The sequence below is a fragment of the Vipera berus genome (genome assembly GCF_964194415.1).
Source record: "Vipera berus genome assembly, chromosome: 3".
NCBI classification, from domain to species: Eukaryota; Metazoa; Chordata; class Lepidosauria; order Squamata; family Viperidae; genus Vipera; species Vipera berus.
Window position 1 is genome coordinate 34,229,083 of NC_138204.1, and position 22,126 is coordinate 34,251,208.

Here is a 22,126-nt window from a genome sequence, read left to right on the forward strand (position 1 = left end):
ACCCAACAGTATAATTTATATTGTATTATAATGAGATATGTGACTGAGTTAGATAACCTGTCCCTTTTAACTTATTGATTATAAAAGTGTAAAGTTCGGGTGCTAGAAGGAAAAGGGGCTGTTTAAACAGTAAAAGCTGCTAAAATAGGTAAAATAGCTGCCTGTTGATTTAATTTAGATTATGAATTTCTTTTTTTTAACCATTCCCATATTTCTGTCTTTGCTCTTCAATGCATTAACTGATTTTCCAAATAGAGATGGGCTGCAATCTCTTATCAATAAACCTAGGATTAATTCTCAATGTGACAATTACTGTGTAGGATTGCACTGCCAGCATTGTTTTTTTCAAACTCTATGAAAACCTTGCACTGTTACTCATAATAAGAACTCTGTAGAACAGGTAAGAGGAAAAGGGTCTCACACAAAATAATTTAAAATTAGAGGAAGAGTGCTGAATATCCTTATCCACGATGGGTTTTAAATAATCAGTGTTTCGAGTGCTGAATTTCTTGCATTTTACTGTAAAGTTCACATCAGAAAACTAAGAAATTTATTAAGACCATAAAATGGTAACTCTGATTGACATCTGTTATAACTCAGTTAAAAGCCATTCTCTTTTGCAGTCTCTTAGTGATGAAGAAGAGGATGATGCAAATGATGCAGGTGAGCTAGTCATGCTATAGAACAGCGTTCCTTAACTCCGTATCTTCACAATGTCTTAAATTACACCTTTCGTCTTCCATAACTAGCATACACAGGAGGGATTATATTGGCCCAGCAAGCACCAGGGCAGGGGAATACTAGTGACAAATTTTCTCCAGATTGTTACCTATTTGAAGTTTCAGTTTTCTTTACCAGAAAGAGATCAACACTGTCTTTGTACACATCAATAAAATGAACAGAGATTGTAACTAAACACCAAGTCAGTGGTTGATCTCCTGCTACCTCAGATCCTTATCCCAAAGTTTCTGCTTTCTCTAAAGTGCCAAGTACTTGTGGTGTCATCTGATTCTGACTATTCAAACAGGCTCCTGCTGTACCAACATTAAATTCTCTCTGTGAGAAGAAAAAGAAAATGTGGCCAACTCATTGTGCCATAAATAAAATTGGGGTGGTGGTGGTAGGTTTTGCTCTTAACTGTTGGAAGAGATCACTATTCTAAATAGAAGTAAAATGGACGCAGTAAAGAAAACAAAAAAATAAGTCATTAACTTTACCCAACTACTCAGAATCATTGCAGCCAGCAACTAATACTGTGAGCTGAGAAGAACACCAATCTAATTTCTCAGTATCTTCTTTAGATGGAGGGAATCTGAATGCTGCTTCTCTTGATGAGGATGTAGAAGATGAAATAGTTGTTGAAGCTGAGCCAGTTCGTCCAAAAAGGAAACTTATAGCAACATTAAAAGTAAGTCTTTGTAAAAAAAATAATAAGAAACTGACATAACATACAAATTTAGCTAAATTTAGTATATGTACTGAAGCAGTTCTAGTTTCTTCACGTGGATTCCTTACACATGGCAAAGTCTTGAGGGATGAACAGATGAAGAAATGTATTTAATCATGTTATGCCAGAGACATAATTTGTTACGATCATTTGTTCAGGGTTCATGTTGTCTATTCTCTTTGTCTTTCTACTTTAAAGCTAAAAGCCAAGTAAAACAGGCTGAGCAGAGAGGTAGCTGGTTGCTGTGTCCTACTGTCCATACCTTTGCTCAGTGCTTTTTTTTGTAAAAGGAAAAGGTACCGGAACTCACACATGTCATACAACCTGCCTTGCCTACCCTACAAGGTTCCATCCAAAAAAGGTGCCGGAACTCCGTTCTGAGTGTTCCATGACAAAAAAAGCCCTGCCTTTGCTTCTTTAAATAGTATGCAACTCTTCTATTAAACAGAAGCCCCAAGATAACTATGGCACCTTACAGACAAAAAAACCATATTATGACATACGTTCATGTGATCTTGAATCCAATTCATGCAATAGCATTCTAAAGTTCGGTTACAAAAATTGGAGATATTGTCAGCAGTCAAGTTAGAGGAAAATGAAATGTAAAAAAAGAATATAAAGTAAGGTCATGATAGTGGCTATTCATAAAACAAGCATCATTGTATTTGATTAATTAATGCTTGTAATGAGCTAAAAATCTGTAATCTTGATTCAGGCAAGAGATGATAGATTTGAACGTCTTGATAAATGGTAGCTCACCTATTTCATACAGGTGTTCTTTAGTCATAACAATATGTCCTTCTGGGAAATTGCAATATTCAAAATATTGACTTTTTTGATATTAGATTGTGCCCATATTATTCTTTTGCATAGAGACTGGCTTCTTGAAGTGTGTGCATACTAAATAATCATAGTAATTTAAGATGATACTACAGATACATTCTTCACATTGAAAAATAAGTGTACAAATATTTCTACATAATAATGGATTCTGGCTGACAAAACACAATCATCAATGTGATTCTTTAAGTTGCACATTGCTTTAATAAAAATGCATCTTTGAAAAATAAAGCTGTGAATGAAAATATCAAATGGACTGCCAACACAATATATCTTTATTTTCTTTCTTTATTTTACAATTTTTATATACTACATCCATCACTAGGTCTTAAATAAGACAACAAAAGACATGAGAACAAGTAATCAACTCATTACAGTTATCTAGTCTCCAACCATGGGTTTTTATCAAATTTTTCTTAAAATTTTTCTTCTGCTTAATTGAGTATAGGATACCAAGTTCAGTTGTTATAGTCAGGCTAGATACATCATTTTTATAAGATTTTATTAATTTTTCTTTACATACAATAATAATTTTTTCAACCAACGTGCTGTCTGAGTTTAAAAATGTTAATACATATTTAATTCCTAATCCTTTATTCTTTCCTCTAACCATTGGTAAAGTCCCATGTTTGATAATATTCTGTTTCTTCTTTTTCTTTCAGTCTCATAGTTAATCTGTCCATCTCTGCATTCCAGCATTTTTTTAATTATTTCTTCATCTGGTGGTATTCCTTCATTTTCTCCATATTGCGCAAATATTATTCTTGCCACTGTTGTGATGTGTAAAATCAAATATAGGCTTTGTTTGTTAATCTTTTCTGGCATTATACCTAGTAAAAAAAGTTCAGGCTTAAAGTCTACGTATTCTCCCAACATCTTTTCTAACCAAGTATGTATCTTTTTCCAATAATTCTTTGCTTTGTCACATGTCCACCAAACATGATAATACGTGCCTGAGTTATGTTTACATTTCCAACATCTATCTGACATATTTTTAAACATTTTTGTTAATCTTGCTGGTGGCAAATGCCATCTATAAAACATTTTATATAAATTTTCTTTATAAGAAGTTGACATTGTCACTTTATAATTTCTTTCCCATAAATTTTGCCATTTTTCTAATTCTATATTGTATCCAAAAAATTTTGTCCATCTTATCATTGTTTCTTTAACTTCTTCGCTCTCCATTTCCAGTATTAATAAAAAATTATACATTTTCTTAATTAGTTTCTCATCTGAAGTTAACAAAGTCTTAAGAAATGCTGTTTGTTCTTTATAAAATCCATACAGTTTAACGTCTTTTTCATATCTAGTTTGCATTTGTAAATCTGCCCACCACAACAAGTTGATACCCTGATAATAATAATAAAGTTGGAAGGGACCTTGGAGGTCATCTAGTCCAACCCCCTGCTCAGGCAGGAAACCTTATACCATTTCAGGCAAATGGCTGTCCAGTCTCTTCTTAAAAACCTCCAGTGTTGGAGCATTCACCACCTCTGTTGTTGTTCCACTGGTTAATTGTTCTAACTGTCAGGAAGTTTCTCCTTATTTCTAGGTTGCTTCTCTCCTTGACTAGTTTCCATCCGTTGCTTCTTGATTTTCCAGTTCTTGTTTAGATTTTAAATTCCCTTCAGCATTTAGAATATCTCCATATGTCCAGATTTTTTCAAAATCCACCAAATTTCGATGTACAAATGCTTCCATGGTTGACAACCACCCTGGAATTTTCAGGTATATTCTACTTTTAATTTTTCCCCATACTATTAACAATGCATTTCTTATACAGTGATTTTGGAAATACTTATGAATTCTATTTTTCCCATACCATAAAAAAGCGTGCCACCCCAATCGTAAATCATGCCCCTCCAAATATAACAACCTTTTGTTTCTAAGAGTTAGTTATCCATTCTTTTACCCAAGTTAAACAGATGCTTGATAGTACAAAGCCCATTCCAGTAGCCCAAATCCTCCATTTTCCTTAGCATCTTCTAACGTTTTCATCTTAATTCTAGCTTTCTTTCCTTGCCAAAAAAATTTCAGAATTAATGAATTTAAATCTTGAAAGAATTTTTTCTCAAGTTTTATCGGAATTGTTTGGAATAGAAATAGAATTTTCAGCAATACATTCATTTTCACTGTAGCAATTCTTCCTAGTATTGACAATTGCAGATTTTTCCATTTTTCCAAGTCCAATTTTATTTGATTCAATAATTTTGTATAGTTATCTTCTTTTATTGTTGAACATCTTGCCGATAAATGTATATCCAAATATTTAACCTTTTTCACTATCTGTAATTCTGTTTTTTCTGACATTTGCTCTTTTTTGTTTATTTGTGAGATTCTTGACTATTACTTTAGTTTTTTCTCTACTTATTTTTAGTCCTGCCATTTCTCCATACTGTTCTATCTTTCCCAGTAATTATATTTATATTTATTTATATTTATTATATTTTTATACCGCCCTTCTCCCGAAGGACTCAGGGCGGTGTACAGGGCAATAAATATAAAAACAGAATACAAAAGTTAAAAAACGATTAAATATAATGCCCAAGTTTAAAACAGTAATTAAAAACATATTAAAACCCCAACCCTAACCCATCAAACCAGGTCAGATTGCTCAAATAGATACGTTTTTAGATTGCGCCGGAAGGAGCAAAGGTCGGGGGCCATCCGGAGCTCAACCAGCAAGCGGTTCCACAGGTCTGGCGCGCCCACAGAGAACGCCCTCCCCCTGGGGGCCATCAATCGACATTCTTTGATCGGAGGCACCCTGAGGAGGCCCTCTCTGTGGGAGCACACTGGACGGAGGGAAGTTGACGCCGGCCGCAGGTGTTGCCGTAGGTAATCCAGACCTATGCCATGTAGGGCTTTGTAGGTCATTACCAACACCTTGAATCTCACCCGGAGGACAACCGGCAGCCAATGCAGCTCGCGGAGCAAAGGTGTAACATGGGAGTATCGGGAGACTCCCAGCACAACTCGCGCGGCTGCATTCTGCACCAGTTGGAGCCTCCGAGTGGACTTCAAGGGCAGCCCCATGTAGAGAGCATTACAGTAGTCTAGACGAGAGGTCACGAGCGCATGAGTGACTGTACGCAAGGCATCCCGGTCCAGATAGGGTCGCAACTGGCGCACCATAATTTAGGAATCATCTCCAAAGGTTCTTCTAAGATACATCATATTATCATCATCCTTTGTATAACAGCCACCCATGAGTCAGTCTCTTCCAAATATATTGGACCATAAATACTGGACATCATTGGTCATGACTGTGCAATCAAGAGCAACCAAAGTCTAACACATTAGGATGGTAATGGATAGAAAGAAGCTGTGATGGGAAACATGTTGATGATTGGAGTTACACTTTGTGGGAAAACGTGAGGATAAAGGTGGGCAGGGGAATGATATAGAAATAGCAGAGCTTTGCATGTATGACCAAGATTTTGTGGGTTTTTTTTACAAAGTTCCATTGCATTTAAACTTGTTTAAATGATATTGAATCTGTTTTAGAGTTTGTTTTCTCGGCAGAAAGCTTACTACCAGTTTTCAATCAACAGTGATCAGAAAAAGTTCCAAGAACTGCAGAAAATGAATTAGGGGGAGTTGGTTGTATCTTTGGGACAGAAAGTTGCCTAGCCTTCCTTTATAGTATTATCTACATTACCTGTCTGTGAAAATGTTATCTGTTGAAATAGAATTACAACCCATATCTGACTGATAATATGAATTTTGAACACAATAGGAACAATATAGAACACAAAAAGGAACAGGATAAATAGCAAAAAAAATATCAAACATTGAATCTGTCACTACAAAAATTGTCTTTGTTTGCAGTTGGTACAGTTTTCTGTTCTGTTCTAATTCAGATTATGTTCAATTACCATAGTGCACATTTTATTCCAGATTTATAGTTCAGAACTAGAGAATGAGTTTGGCAATTTTGAGGACTGGTTATGTATTTTTCCACTTCATCGTGGAAAGGTTAATGAAGATGAAGATGGGAATGAGGAAGAAAAATTTGTTGGGAAATACAAGGTAGGAACCCCATTGAATCATATTCACTAATACTATTTGATTTTGTTCCACAGTAATAATGATAATGATTTTATTCCTATTAGTACTAATTTGTTTGGCATAGGGGCGCGTCAATGTGTTACAATTCAGTCTTACTCATTCCCTTATAAAATGTAAGCTTTATTGACTTTAATGGAATGATCACCCAGTAGCTTTGCTATGTGCTTTCCATAGTTCTTGACCCAGCTTTCTGTTGCTACAGCATGGAGATATCTTTTTTTCCCCTTTTTTTACAAATGGTGAACTTTCTTTGGCAGGAGATAAATATTGGATCCAAATCCTAATTTGGGAATATGACTGCTGATCTGAAAGAAAGTCTGTTTTAACACAATCTATTATTGCAGCACATTCACTCCAAAGTTTCAACTGGTTCAGAATATGATGGGCTTCCATAGCATCATTGCTCCATGAGCTGCAGTGGTTGCCAGTGTACTTTTGAGTGTGATTCAAGGTGTTGGGTTATTATCTAAAAAGGTACGGCCTGTCTTCCACAGTTTCTACCAATCTGGTATGAACTGGCAAAGTGGGCATTTTCCAGGTCACTCTTGATTAAATAGTGTCATGTTTCAGGATGCAGGAAGTGTGTGTTCTCTGGCCTCTGAAATGAGGTTCCTCCTGAGGTCTGTATGGTTCCTACATGGATGATGTTCTAGAACAGGGGTGTCAAACTCAATTTCATTGAGGGCCGCATCAGCATTGCAGTTGCCCTCAAGGGGCCGGGTGGGCGTGGCCTACTGGGTGGGTGTGGCCTACTGGGTGGGCGTGGCTAGAGTGCGTTTGGCCTACTGGGTGGGCATGGCCAGCTCTACATCATTCGCATCAAGGGTGCCTTTGGGGGCCTGGGCAGGAGTGGGACAGATCTGGGGGTCTCTGGCAGAAGGAGGGTCTCTGGGCCGGGGCTGTTTCCAGGATGGCTTCGCGGGCCACATGAAACCACTTTGCGGGCCTGATCTGGCCCCCGGGCCTTGTGTTTGACATGTCTGTTCTAGAAGGTCTTGAAAAACTGGCTATTTATTCTGGCCTTGGGGTAGGATAGGTGTTTGTATCTACATTGTTGTTAGGATTGCTTTATTGTAAGTATTTTGCACTTTTATACTTGTTCAGGTTAATATTTTGTTTTTTGTTGCTTATATATTATTGCACCGGGAATTGTTGAGACTGGGTTGGAGTCAAATAGCAGCTATATTTAATAAATGAATATTAATTAATTAAAAGTTAGATATATTCTGCTAGGGGAAGTGAATAGCTTCTTTTCATCAATAGGGCTTTTCAGAATATAAATTACTAGAAAAATATTGTATAAACAGCACATTCTTCCCAACTCCACTGCAGGGTTCATTCTATGTTTATCGAGCTGAAGAGGCAGGTCCAGAGCATAAGATCTCCCAAGGCATCCCCAGAAATAGACCCATCAAGGTTCTTGTCAGAATTTATATTGTCAAAGTAAGTATTTTGACTTCATATACAGAAATACAGATTCCTGATTTAGGATTCTAATCTTTCTTGAGGTACATTGCAGACAGGTTGATTTCCAAAGCACAATCTGTTTCTGTTATTGATTCTGTCATTATTTCAAACCTGACCATTACTTATTTATTGTGCTCTTAAGTGCTATTCTTTCATAAATTGAAAAGTAAAATATTATTACAGAACTTTCTTCTGACATTCACAGGTTGGGTATTTTCAAATAAAAAATTCCTAGTGATGTTGTTGCCCCTCCCTTGCAGATTGTTTTGCTGTTAGGAAAATAGACCCAGTATTGGGAAAATATAGGAGAATTAAATATGGAAGTTACTGTTTATAAACCATGAACTCTCCAAGGTGATTGCATCAGGAAAAATTCATTTGTAAGCAATCTAAGTCTTTTTTTCAGATGGGAAGATATAGGTTTACCACAAATTGCATGAAATTCCATTATATTGATTCCACACCAATTTCCACACCAATTTGTAGAATTCTTTTTGTTCTGTGCTTTTGTATTCTGTCATTATATCACATGATGCTGTTTCTTTAGGCAACTAATTTGACACCAGCAGATCCCAATGGCAAAGCAGATCCTTACCTTGTGGTAAAGATTGGCAAACAACAAAAAGACACCAAGGACCGATATATCCCAAAACAGCTCAATCCAGTTTTTGGAGAGTAAGGATATGTTTTTATCTTGTATCAGTTATATCTTCTCTAAATTGATTCTTGTCTTACCACAAGATGTTCTCTATTTCAGAAGAATGTACCTGTTTGTTGTAAAGAGAAAGAGAGAATATGTTCATGAAAATAGGAGTAAAAGAAAGTAATCTGTTAGTAAAAAGAAACAATTTCAAGGGTCTGATACTTACCTGGCCATACAAGATAAAGAAGGAAGGTGGACCGGGGACTTTAAAATGAAAGAATGGTCTTTATCAATCTGCCAAAGGATGCATCCAGCCAGTACTCCTTTAATTTTAGCATTTATGTTCACAAATACAAGTTAAAGGAAATGCTGCTATAGCAAGCAATAAAATGATTGTTGTACAGAAGCTATTTTGTTATGTTCTGTCTTTATTTGCTATCTGTCAATTATATTTTTTTCTTTCTATCTCATCTTTAGAATACTGGAGCTTTCAATATCCTTTCCTATAGAATCAGAACTCACTGTATCAATATTTGACCATGATTTGGTTGGATCTGATGATTTAATTGGGGAGACCAAAATTGACTTGGAGAACCGATTCTATAGCAATCACAGAGCCAATTGTGGAGTGGCCTCACAATATGACACGTAGGTATTATAGGAACAGCCAAGATGACTGAATCTCTCCCTCATTTTATTAGTATTCTGTAGCTTTGTCAACAGAGCTTAAGACACAATGCTTTCTGCCCTATCGGAACGCCGGCACTAATAAACCAGATTCATATCTAGTCTAAACTTGTTCGTTCCGCTGGGGCCTGAAGACCTGGCTCTTCGAGCTCTCTGGCCCAGGCTGAGGACTAATTTATTTTAATTGGGGTTTTATTTATACAGGGATAAATTTAATCTTTTTTAAATTTGGTTTTTAACTTTTGTATTTTTGGTTTTTAATTACCCTGTAAACCGCCCTGAGTCCCTCGGGAAAGGGCGGTATATAAATGTAATAAAATAAATAAATAAATAAATAAATAAAATGCAACACACCTATATTTAATCATTTGTTACAGAGAAGGCTACAATATATGGCGAGATGCTTTCAAACCCACGCATATCTTGGAAAGTTTATGCAAGAAGAATGCACTCCCCTCAGCTGAATACAGGGCAGAGGAAGTCAAAGTAAATAACAAGATTTTTAAAATTCCCCCTGAAGCTTTTCCTGAAGGTAATGGTACATACCTCTGATATAATTTTTTATTTCAAGGTTGCTGGAGATTTATTTCCAAAGCTGAGCATCCATTTCCGTGTAATCCTGATTATTTATGCAGGACCTTAATTTCTATCACCTAGTGTCCTCAAGAAGTATATTTGACTTCAACTAGTACCACAGTCTTTTCTAATTGGGACCATGCTCCCAACTTATTCTGCTGCAGAAGGCATGTCTATATAGCTATACCTATCTTTAATTTTGTCATATTTTGTCACTTTCTTTGGGGAATTTAAGTAAGTGATCTCTGTTAATTCTGTTATAATCAAGTGAAGCTAGGTTTCAACTGAGAGAGTGTCTCTGCTTCAGACAACACCCAAAGCCACAAAGCTGTTTGTCTGGGGATTTGGTTTACTATGTAAATTTAGAGACTTTGAATTTACAGGTAGTCTTTGACTTACAGCCATTTGTTTAATGGCCATTTGAAAATACAGTGGCACAGAAAAAAGTGATTTATGATCAGGCATCGCAGGTATGACTATTGCAATGCCCCACAGTCATGTGATCAAATTCCAGGCAATTGGCATGTATTTTGGATGATTGCAGCCTCCCAGGGTCATTTGTGACATTCCCAGAGGGCTTCTGACAAGAAAGTCAAAGGGGGACACAGGATTTGCTTATTGGCCGCAGTATAAAGGTGATAAAATTGAGCATGATTCACTTAATGATCCTGCTGCTTAGTGACAGACGTTCTAGTCCCAGTTGTGGGCATCAAGTGAGCACTGCATTAACTATACCATATGCATTAAGCTATTTTTAAGCAAAGACGTTCATGCTTACAACAGTTATCAAGTATTATGATTCACACACCTATTTTCCTAAAGAGTACTATCCTAAACATATTTCAGACTATCCTCAAATCAGTTGAACCTCTTTTTATTTGAAAACTCACCCATCCACATATTTTTATATGTATATATTTGAATATATTTATCCAGATATATGTAGATATATTTGGGTGTGTAGTGTGTGAGAGAGAGAGATCACACATTCTAAATCTTTCAGCAGGAAAATATTAAAATATCAACTCCCAACAACTGAGATAGTTTTCCAAATTCAGTGGCACTACTATGGATACAAAATTAGAAATTGAAAATGAGTGGATGATTAGAAATCTCATACATAAATTACTGGATTAAATCCAGTCTTGATGGGATCTGTATTTTGTTATATTTCAGAAGCCTTGGCAAAAGACAACAAAGAAAGTAATGATGAAACCTGGTCTGCCTATGATGAGCACAAGGCTTTGTATGTTCTTCAACACTGGGATGAAATGCCCGAGTATGGATGCAAATTAGTACCAGAACACGTGGAAGTTCGATCCATTTACAATCTAGAAAACCCTGGCATACTCCAGGTAAAAGCAGAAAGTTGATATACAATAGCATTGTTATATTTTGCATGCAACATTTACATATGTAACTTTAAGAAGAGACTGGACAGCCATTTGTCTGAAATGGTAGAGGGTTTCCTGGCTGGGCAGGGGGTTGGACTAGATGACCTCCAAGGTCCCTTCCAACATTATTGTTGTTGTTGTTGTTGTTGTTGTTATCTGTAGCATAACAGCCATTGCCTGCAAAATATTTGTAGGAACACATGCATGGTCTGCTATTTAGCAAGGTCCTCTCTAAGATAACATAACTTATATATATATATAAGATATTTCAACTCCCATAATAACCCTCTGTGGACAGAAGGCTGCTCTAGCACAATCATAGCCACAGGTTACTCTGGCCAAGTCAAACTCAGTTCCTGGTGACTTTATAGATATAACACTATAGTTTTCTAGGCATAATTATGAAAATGGTTTGCCATTATCTTCTTCCTGGATGGTTTTTTCCCCCAATTTTGCTACCTTTCTGACAGCTCTTAGATTTCTTCAGGCTGTCCAATCCAATCACAAACTAAGCCTGAGTTAAATTTTTGAGACCAATCAAAGATGTTTAGGTGCTCAATCTATTTCATAATGCTGGTTTTGCTTGGTTTTGGCATTTGCTTATAAGCATTTGCTTATACTCCTACTCATAAATATTTTGTCTGGAAACATTTCAAGATATTGAAATTTCTTCAACCCTTCATTGAAAGAAGGCTGGATCCTTATTGTTGTTAGCCCCTATACCAGGGGTAGGCAACCTCGGCTCTTTTATGACTCATGGACTTCAACTCCCAGAATTCCTGAGCCAGCAAAGCTGGCTCAGGAATTCTGGGAGTTGAAGTCCATGAGTCATAAAAGAGCCGAGGTTGCCTACCCCTGCCCTATACCAATGATGGTGAAGCTTTTAGAGACCAAGTACCCCAAAACCGCCCCCTCCCCACCTCCCACTCCGCCCCATCCGCCCACTGCCTCCACGGCCAGCCGATCACCCAGGTGGCCCAGCAGCGCCATGGTGGCCATGCCCTCCACTGTGCCCCGCAGCATCATCTGCATGTGACGGGGTGTGAGGGCAGAGTCTTGTCCCTGCTGCGCACCCGGGGATGACTCTCCTCCGTGGGGCTGCTGGTAAGGAGGCGGCCATGGGGGAGGCACGGCTGGGGCGATGGCATGCGTGCCCACAGAGAGGGCTCTCAATGCCACTTCTAGCATGCGTGCTATAGGTTTGCCACCACTGGACTATACTTAGAGCCTGATTACACTTCACATAACTTGCAAAAATTGGCCTGTTTTAATTTATTTTGAACCAAATTATAGAGTGACTTATTTCTTTTCACATGTGAATCTAGGAAAATATCTGCATTTGGGTCAATGGAATGGTTTGTACAAATATAGAACCAGAAAAATAGAAATGAAACCAACAAACAAAGAGGTATTATGCTGATTTCTTTCCTCCAGGAGCATCTTTGTAAATATTTTTCTAATCTTTTTAGTCTGTTGTGATTTCAGTTACCCGATCTGTTTTAGTCCTGAATTTAGAGGAAATGGGGAGGGGACAATTCCTTCTGATTCAATCTTTCTGGACATTCCCCAAACAGGATGTTATTTAGCCAGCTTGGTTTGATATCTACAAACTGTTTTTTTCTTTTTTTTACACAACTTGACAAGACTGATTCAGGGCTAGCAGATGCCCCAAAGTCATACTGAGAATCTCCAGTTCTTCCCTACTTTGCAAAGGGATGAACTGGGGTTGAAGGAAGAATTCTGTTCCAACCAGCAAGTATATTCCTGGTACAACTTTCTGCTGAATTCATCTTCCATTTTTCAGGGCAGGTGTGAGCAAGGAACATGAAAAATGTTGGGGAAACAAGGATTAATGTTCTTGGACCTGACCTGACTCTCCTGGGCATAAATGAAAGGATGAATGAAAAATGCTGTTTAGTTGCCTAGACAACACATCCCAAGTTGCAGTGTAAAAATACAGATGCACGGAATAATACCAAGCAACTTAGGCTATTGACCAACAAAGGAGAGAACTTTATCAAGTGACTTTTTGTTGTTCTTATTTCTCCAGGGTTCTCTCCACATGTGGATCGACATGTTTCCAAATGATGTCCCTGCACCACCACCTGTCAACATCAAACCACGACTGCCAATCAGGTGGGGGGGGGACCTCTATGAACAGGAATGTGAATCAGTACTTATTTTATCTTTATAGAATTTGTTGTGTATATTGTGCACTGGGAAAAGATCTGTAATTTGAAATTCTCTGATGCTGCAAACATCTAACCTTTTATCTACTTTCTAATGGCAAATTGCATCACATTGCATATGAATGAAAAGTGCATTTAATATTCTGGAAAAAGGTTTGCAGAATAATAGAATCAGTACAGTTAATTTCATCTGGATGCGTTTCAAGTGGAAAAGTGCACACTTGTGGGTAATATGCTGTTAAGAATGGAAAGTAATGTATGTATAATAAATCAAGAGGAATGTAGCTTGCCTAGATATTAATGAAGCTGTAGCTTGCCTAGATATTAATGAAGAGACTGGCTAGAGCCAAATTTAGACTAACTCAATGGTATACAAGAAGAATCTGTAATTCTATTATGGAAACCATGGAAATCATATTGAATTCGTGCTATTTTAGCATAAAACCAAATTCAGAGAATCTGCAATTGCTCTAAGGGTTTGTTTGTACCAAGGCCACTAGCAAGGGTCTTCACTACCACCCATCTTGTATGCATCTTTGCAATTAATTAACAGATCAACCAACCAATTACTCAGGATTTGCAAGAAAATAATTATTCTCTTTGGTTTTTTCCTTCTTTCCCAGTTATGAACTACGTGTTATTATCTGGAATACAGATGATGTGATTCTTGATGATGTCAATCCAATAACAGGAGAAATTTCCAGTGACATATATGTCAAAAGGTGCATTTGCTGGGATAGGTTAAAACAACCAGAAATCTGTCCCTGGGCCATTCTTTCCATTTCATTAAGTGTGCGAATTGGAGCTTAATATATTTTTGGATTTTCTTTTGCTATTTGGGAGTTAATCAGTTTAGCATGATTTTTCATGTTTGTAGCAAATATTACTCTACTGATATAGACTTTGGCTTGGGGCACCTAAATAAGGCTGCTGCTGCTTTTCTTCAAACTTACATATGAAAATGCAAAACAAGATAGTTGTTAACTGAATTATCCCCCATTTTAGGGCCATTTTTGCCACAGTTGTTAAGAGAATGACCGCAGTTTTTAAATAAATCATGCGGTTGTTAAGTGAATCCAGCTACCTCAATGACTTTGCTTGTCGGAAGCCAGCTGGGAAGGTTACAAATCACATGACTCCATGTGACCATGGAGATGCTGCAATGGTTTTAGTGTGAAAACCAGTCATAAATCACTTATTTTCAGGGTCGCTATAACTTTGAATGGTCACTAAACAAATGGTTGTAAGTCGAGGACTACCTGTATATAAAAATGTGGACATTTATAATGTGATGGAGGCTAGTGAGGGTGCAGCTGAGACATCTAACCTTTGGGCTTGAATGAGCAAATCTCCATTCCTTCCTCCACTGTTACCTTATTTAGGATGTACAGGTAGTCTTTGACTTATGACTACAATTGAACCTAACTTTTCCATTGTTAAATGAGACATTTATTAAGTGAATTCCCCCCCCCCATTTTACGACCTTTCTTGCCACAGTTGTTAAGTGAATCACTGCAGTTGATAAGTTATTAACATGGCTGTTAACTGAATCTGGCTTCCCTATTAATTTTGCTTGTCCAAAGGTTGCAAAAGGTGATTACATGAGCCTGGGACACAGCAACTGTCATAAGTATGAACCAGTTGCCAAGCATCTGAATTTTGATCACATGATCATGGGAAACACTACAAAGATAGTGTGAAAAATGCTCATAAGTCACCTTTTTCAGTGCCGTAACTTTGAACTGTCACTAAAAGAACTGTTGTAAGTCGAGGACTACCTGTATTCTGAATCATCCTTATGTTAAAATGTTGCTAGATGCTAATGAAAATTTCTCCTGCAGCTGGATCAAAGGACTGGAGAAAGACAAGCAAGAAACAGATGTTCATTTTAATTCTTTGACGGGGGAAGGCAACTTCAACTGGCGGTTTGTGTTCCACTTTGATTATCTTCCAACTGAGAAAGAGATAACTTATAAAAAGAAGGATTCTATTTTTTCTCTGGAGGAGTCAGAATTCCGTGAACCAGCTGTCCTAGTCCTTCAGGTCTGGGACTACGACAGGATTTCAGCAAATGATTTCCTAGGTATTCTTCTAAAATAAATCGAATAAAATAAAATAAATAAATAAATAAATAAATAAATGTACAGAATTTGAATGTTAGTTTGTGTGTGTGTGTGTGTGTGTGTGTGTGTGTGTGTGTGTAAAATTTTATTAGTTTTCTAATTTTACAATTAAACATTTAAAAAGCAACGTGGTGGCCAGGTAGTCAATAATTCAATAACATACATAAATCTTTAGCACAAATCTCAAGTTACAACGTCAAATATTTCCTCTCTTTTTCCCTTAATATTTACTCTCTCATATTGAGCTAATATAGTTCTTATTGTTATCAACTAAGTAAAACCATCTTTGTTACATTTATCAATAGTTTTTAGCTTATACATATCTTAATTGGGTTTGCATTCAATCCTTATATACCATCAATGTCCTGTTTTTGCTTTTTTCTCCCCCAGGCTTTAATTTCCCCTCATTATTCAAGTTAACATTTGGTTTATTATAATTTCCAAGCTTTAGCGTTTCCCTTATCTCAACTTCTACTTTTTCCCCTTTTTTCTAACAAAATCTAAAATTCTAAATACACATCTTGTCTATTTGCATATAATCTTATTCTGTTTTCTAAAAGTTATCTATTTTTCACCATATTAAACTAAAAGTCTATTAAATTTATTACACATCTTACCTATTCAATTATAATGTTACTTTATTTTCTAAAAATTATGTATTTTCCACCATATTCAACCCACTAATCAATAGCATAAAATCCCCTCTACTAGATCAAAACCCTAGTTTCTTTCAGCCTTACTCTGGCTTTTTTCCTTTGCTAACAGTTCTCCCTCTATTGTTATATACATTATTTGAAATAAGAAAGACCATTTAATTACAGTTTTATGGGAAGGACTAGCCCAATTATATTCATTTAATCTCCTCTCTATTACTCCAATTTTCCACAATTGTCCTGATAAATTTATCTTCCATTCAGTCTGTTCTTCTTCCTTTTCCTCAAATTTCTTCTGATTTATGTAAAAAGTTTTTTCCATTTTCAGTGTTATCACTCTCTTTTCTAATTTTCCCGTTGGCAGGATCTGTTGGTCAGTTGGGTCTTCTGTCTTAGTATTTAGTTGTTCCACTTCTCCTGTCACTTGCTGCATTGTTAGTTCTTTGGTTGTAGTCAAGATCTGGGTTTGTATATCTAAGCTGGCATCTTGTTCCTTTATGTTGCTTCTTATTTTGTTACATGCTGAAAGAATGGTTTCATGTATTGATTTCAACATAAAAAGGATTTTCTCTGATCTTTATCCATATTCTCTTGATAATGTTAGCTTGTTTTAGTGCATGCAAATAGGAGAAAATTTAAGAGAAAAAGATCTTATATAATTTTGTTTGCAATTATACGAAATTGATCTGCTACTTAAAGGTGTTCTGTTCTTCTACTAAGCTGGTTAATATGAAATAAAAAGGGAGCCAGAAACAGGAAAAACAACTATTTCAATTCCCACTATTATTTAGAGGACATGTCCCAGAATGCCAGGGACAATTTAGCAAGAGCCTCTTCTCCTTGTTCAGTTTTGAATGTTTTATGCAGCTATAGGTAGCAAAAGCAGTAAAGGAGAAAAATGAATATACAGCACCACCCAGTGGTTACCAAGATATTACAATATAAGGTCTAGACTCTAGAACAGGGGTCTTCAAACTTGGCCCTTTTATGACCTGTGGACCTCATCTCCCAGAATTCCTTGGCCAGGCACACTGGCTGAGGAATTCTGGGAGTTGAAGTCCACAAGTCATAAAAGGGCCAAGTTTGAAGACCCCTGCTCTAGAATGTCAGGGTGAGTTTATGAGTTCAGAAGCATTGATCAAGTCTCTTTGGCTCTCAGTCACATTTATTTACAGACAGTCCTTAACTTACAACCACAATTCGGATCAGAATTTCCACTGCTAACTAAGGAGGTTGTTCAGTGAATCATGCCAGCTTTTATGTTCTTTTGCCATAGTTGTTAAGCAAAGCACTGCGGTTGTTAAGTGAATCATGCAGTCCTTAAATGAAACTGGCTTTCCCCATTGAATTTGCTCATCTGAAGCTGGCTGCGAAGGTCTCAGTGCTATGATCCTGGGATGCTACAACTATCGTAAATGCATGCTGATTGCCAAGTGCCTGAATTTTAATCACAGGACTATGGGAATGTTACAACAGTTGTCAGTGTGAGTTGCAAGTTCCTTTGTTTGGTGTCCTTGTAACTTTCAATGGTCACCAAATGAGTTGTTGTAAGTTGAGGAAGACCTGTATTACTTGCCTAATTATTTAGCAAGTAAAATACCAGATGCCTCTGCCAAGAAGCCAAGCAAGATTAGGTCTAATTAATTCTTTCTGGGTGATCACCAGAAATTCCAGGGAAACAGAATAGGCTAAAAAGTCAAGAAACATTGTGGAAGAAGAAAATGGCAAGCCACTTTGCTACTATTACCAGGGTAACTATTTGGATATATCCAAACAAGCTTCAGTTGAGGGTCCCTTAAGTTTAAACAATTTCTGGTATCCCTGGGTAGGTTTTCTTAGCTAAATAGGAAGATCTATATGAACATCAGGAACTGCTTTACAAAGAGGTCAGAATGTTTTGTGTTGCCAGTGTAGAGCTGTGGGTATCAGAGCTAGAAGAACCAAGGACAGATGAAACCTGAAACCAGATAGTCCATTGGGAGTGCAAAGATGAAGACCACAGATAGATTCTATAAAGCTAAGTCCAATGTGGGTTGGTACATTGTGTGTATATATAGTTGGCAACTGCAAGTTTTCTGCAGCATCTTTAATCAAACAAGGTTATAAATGAGTTTATTCTCTGCTCTGAGTAACAAACTGAGTGAAGCTTGAAGGTGGGAAGTTCCCTGAAATGAACTTCACCAGCTATGAGAGTTATGCAGGGATACAGTAAAACAACAAAATCGGAGAAGATTAGAAAAGGAAGCCATTTTATATTTCTTCTTTCCCAGGAGAACCCAGTGATCAGCCTGATCAATTGGGTTAGGTCACGTGCTGCAGTTATTATATCTACCTACAGTCTGTATTTCATCAGTAGCACCAGATTTAGCCATCTGTGATAATGGTGCATAATTGTATCAAATGATAGTTCCATAAGATTAGTAGTAGATGGACTTTGTTCAAGAATTGATTAAAGAATATTTATTCAGCCTCAGAATATAGACCTCTTGTACTATCTTTAAGAGGAAGTTTGAAGAAAAGGAGGTTCACTTTTTTTTTTCTCAAGCCAGATTGCTGTGCCCTCTTTTTCTGTATGTGACTTGGTCAAAACATCTTACAAGCATCTTTCTACTTATGCCATGCTATCGGGAGGCTGATGGTTAGAAGGTCCTGCCTTGAGCAGGATTCAACAAGATGACATTAAGATGTCATATTGTAATTTCTGCAATAATGTTTCAGGCTATCAAGATTTGATGCCATGCTAACTGTGATCAAAATTAATATAATTCCCAGAACAATTTTAAAACACCCAATTCTTACCGGTTTAGCAATTATTGCATATATTATATTATTGCATATATTATTGCATATTATATAAGTGGGTGAGTGCCTGAGATTCTCTGCTTTTTGCACCTTTCTAGGAGCCATTGAGTTAAAGCTGAATGATATGGTGAGAGCTGCCAAGAGTTCAGAGCAGTGCACTATCAAGATGGCCAAGGAAAAGGCCGTGCCACGGTTTTCTATCTTCCGAAACAAACGAATGAAAGGGTGGTGGCCCTTCATTAAATTGAAAAGTCAGGAAGACATTGAAAGGGAAGAGAGGGAGGCTAAGCAGAAGAAGAAGAAGAAGAAGAAATGGAGGAGATCAGTTAAGCCAGAAGATGTTGAGTTTTCAGATCCTAGTGGGAACATCTTCATCTTAACTGTAAGAAAACATGCAGCAATATTGAAGTGGTGCCTGAAAGGCTAAGATATAAATGTGCGGTCTCAAACCCAGTTTTTATTTTAGGGTTCCCATTCCTTTAAAACATGTCTATTTTCCTGGTCTTCTTATTCCTACTTCCCTCTTTATCTGAGATGAATCTGGCAGACCCTACTTTTCTGACAGTTGTGATGCTTTCTTTTGAAATTGCCTTTTACAGAAAGTCACCAGGGTGAATCCATCTTCAGTTTCCAGATATTACGAAAAAAGCTTTGAATTTCATTAGACTATATTTTGGAACTTATATATTTGTGTTGGCTATCAGTATAAAACCAAAACCTGGCAGGGTAAAAGAAGAATTCAAAAGAAAAAGAAAAACTTCAAAGGGCTGATGCCAATTTGTTTTGCTTCAGGGAAAAGAACAAACCAGTCTCCAGAGACAGGAAATTTAAAAAGATGAACTTCATAATCCGAAAAACTTCTTGCCAACCCCATGCCCTGGGCAGAGGAAATAGGTGGATAGATGTGACCCTACAAGAAGATCCCAATCTAGAATTAAATGGGATCTGCGCTACTCTGAGCGCAGTCAAAATATCTTTATCTTGCTAGGAAATGTGTTTAAAGAAAGATATGTTGTCACACATAACATAAAACACAGAACATAAAATAATGTGTGCCTCCTATATTATCAGAAGCCACCACCTTTTCTAGGTATCAGAGCAGTTGTCCTTAAAGACGATCAACTGACTTCTGCCATTTCTCTGATGACTGATTCTACAGACATGGATTTTTACTCTTGAATTTGATTGATTAATTTTATGTTTAATTTGCTTTCAACTCAGTGGTGGGATTCAGCCAGTTCGCACCGCTTCGGCAGAACCGGTAGCTAATTTTTTGTTCCCCGGGCCCAGAACGGACTTCCAGAAACAGCATCCACACAGAGAACTGGTTGTTCACCTATTTGAATCCCACCACTGTTCTGGAAATTGTGTTTCTTGGAGGAAAAGTTTTGTTTCGTTACATTGTATTTTCTTTAATAAGCAAACACTTGAAAATGTCAGCTGCTATTTCATAGGGTGCCTTTTTTCCAGGGAAAAGTAGAAGCTGAATTTCAGTTGTTGACTATAGAGGAAGCTGAAAAAAATCCCGTTGGTCTGGGGAGAAAGGAGCCAGAACCTTTGGAAAAACCCAAGTAAGTGCTGATAAATGTTTGCTAATTATCATACAAATGCCCCAGTCATAGATCCAACCATATCTGCCCTTGCTCTCCCACTCAGAATGGTGACAGTGATATAGTAAAGGGTTCTCTAGAACAGAGGCCTCCAACCTTTCCAGGCTCGCGGAACAGCTTCAAAATTGGTGCGTGGGTGCACGGGGCCACGCACACTGGCACGGCACTAGCAGCCCTGTTCGTGGCATGAGGTATGCGCTGGTGCCATGCGCATGCTTCACACCCCCTATGGCAGCTAGCAGCCCATTTGCACATGCGCAAACAGGGCCGTGCAACCCACCTCGGCTAGCGGCACATGTGAAAATTGCTAAGCACATTGATTTGTGCTTAGATTGTAAGCCGCCCTGAGTCTTCGGAGAAGGGCGGGATATAAATGCGATTAAAAAAAAAGGGTTGCGGACACCCGCTCCACACTAGTGTCCCCGTTTGTGCCTGCGCACATCGCAAATGGGGCCGTGGGCTCTAGCATGAGTGGTGGGGAATGCACACCCACATGTGCACACAACGGCCAGCCATTTCCGTGGCCTGCTGACCAAGAGCCCACAGCCCAGTCCTGGGCTGCGGCCCATAGGTTGGGAACCCCTGCTCTAGAATCCTCCTGTTTATTTGTATGAGCAGTTGGCTGAATGTAAAGTTAGGATAATTTTATATGAATGTGGCCCACTTCCAGTTAAATGTCCTGAAACTCTGTTTTCCACTGTATTTTCTTATTTTTTTACTATCATTTCCAGGTCCAGATAGCTGGAAAGTAGTAAGAGAAAGAGAGCCTAAATTTACCAAGAATCAATTTATATCCAAAATTATCATACTGCTAAAATTGCCTCTTTATGTAATTGAACTGGAACATATTCAGCTAAAAATTGGCAACATGGTTTGAAAGATCTTTAGTTTTTCAGATTATGAGGCTAAAGCAAAGAACATTGGCTTAAGGCAGTGATGGCGAACCTTTTAGAGACCGAGTGCCCAAACTGCAACCCAAAACCCACTTATTTATCGCCAGGTGCCAGGTGGGCGTGGCCCAATGGGTGGGCGTGGCTGTAGTGGACATGGCAGACTGGTTGGGTGGGGCCAAGGTAGGCGTGGTCACCTCGATGTTGCTCGTGGGGAGGGACGCCTGTGTGGGCCGGGCAAGGTTGGGGGAGATCCAGGGGGACTCTGGCAGGTGGGGCAGTGGGCAGGAGGCTTGTCCTGCAGGGTGAGGTGAGACAAGACAAGGCAGGGCGGGGGTGCCATTGTTGTAGGGCAAGGTGAGGCAGGGACCAGGGGGCTGCTGCCTGACACCATTGGCCCCTGCACACAGAGGCCAGTGAGTGCATGGGGGCCAACAGTGTCCATTAGCAGCCACAGCCTGCTGGCTCCTAGACCAGCACACTCTGGGGCTCTGCAGCCCACTGCCAGTGGTTCAGAGAAGCCACCTTTGAGCTGGATGGATGGCCGACAGCTGAGGAGGCGATGCAGTGGGTCATGCACAGGAAAAGGAGAGCATGCGAGGCCAGGAAGGATGGGACGGGGGTGGGTGGGAGAGAAACAAGCCATGCTGGGATGCATCTAAGTTAGCGGGCGGCTGATTGAAGATGGACGGTTGTGATCTCCAGGGCATGGCGCATGTGCCCACAGAGAG

At 38.3% G+C, this 22,126-nt stretch overlaps 1 protein-coding gene across 1 annotated transcript in view; it reads left to right on the forward strand.

The window, feature by feature from the left end:
- Positions 1–22,126, forward strand: part of LOC308665399 (fer-1-like protein 4) — a gene marked incomplete at its 5' end in the record, with an annotated part of 65,784 nt that overhangs the window by 42,725 nt on the left and 933 nt on the right. The window contains 13 exons of the mRNA XM_081323388.1: positions 624–663; positions 1,302–1,408; positions 6,191–6,322; positions 7,694–7,804; positions 8,376–8,503; positions 8,949–9,119; positions 9,536–9,690; positions 10,911–11,089; positions 13,179–13,264; positions 13,941–14,039; positions 15,159–15,400; positions 18,994–19,277; positions 20,366–20,466. Of these exons, the coding sequence (XP_081179514.1) occupies positions 624–663; positions 1,302–1,408; positions 6,191–6,322; positions 7,694–7,804; positions 8,376–8,503; positions 8,949–9,119; positions 9,536–9,690; positions 10,911–11,089; positions 13,179–13,264; positions 13,941–14,039; positions 15,159–15,400; positions 18,994–19,277; positions 20,366–20,466 (1,835 nt within the window). The remainder of the gene's footprint in view (positions 1–623; positions 664–1,301; positions 1,409–6,190; positions 6,323–7,693; positions 7,805–8,375; positions 8,504–8,948; positions 9,120–9,535; positions 9,691–10,910; positions 11,090–13,178; positions 13,265–13,940; positions 14,040–15,158; positions 15,401–18,993; positions 19,278–20,365; positions 20,467–22,126) is intronic.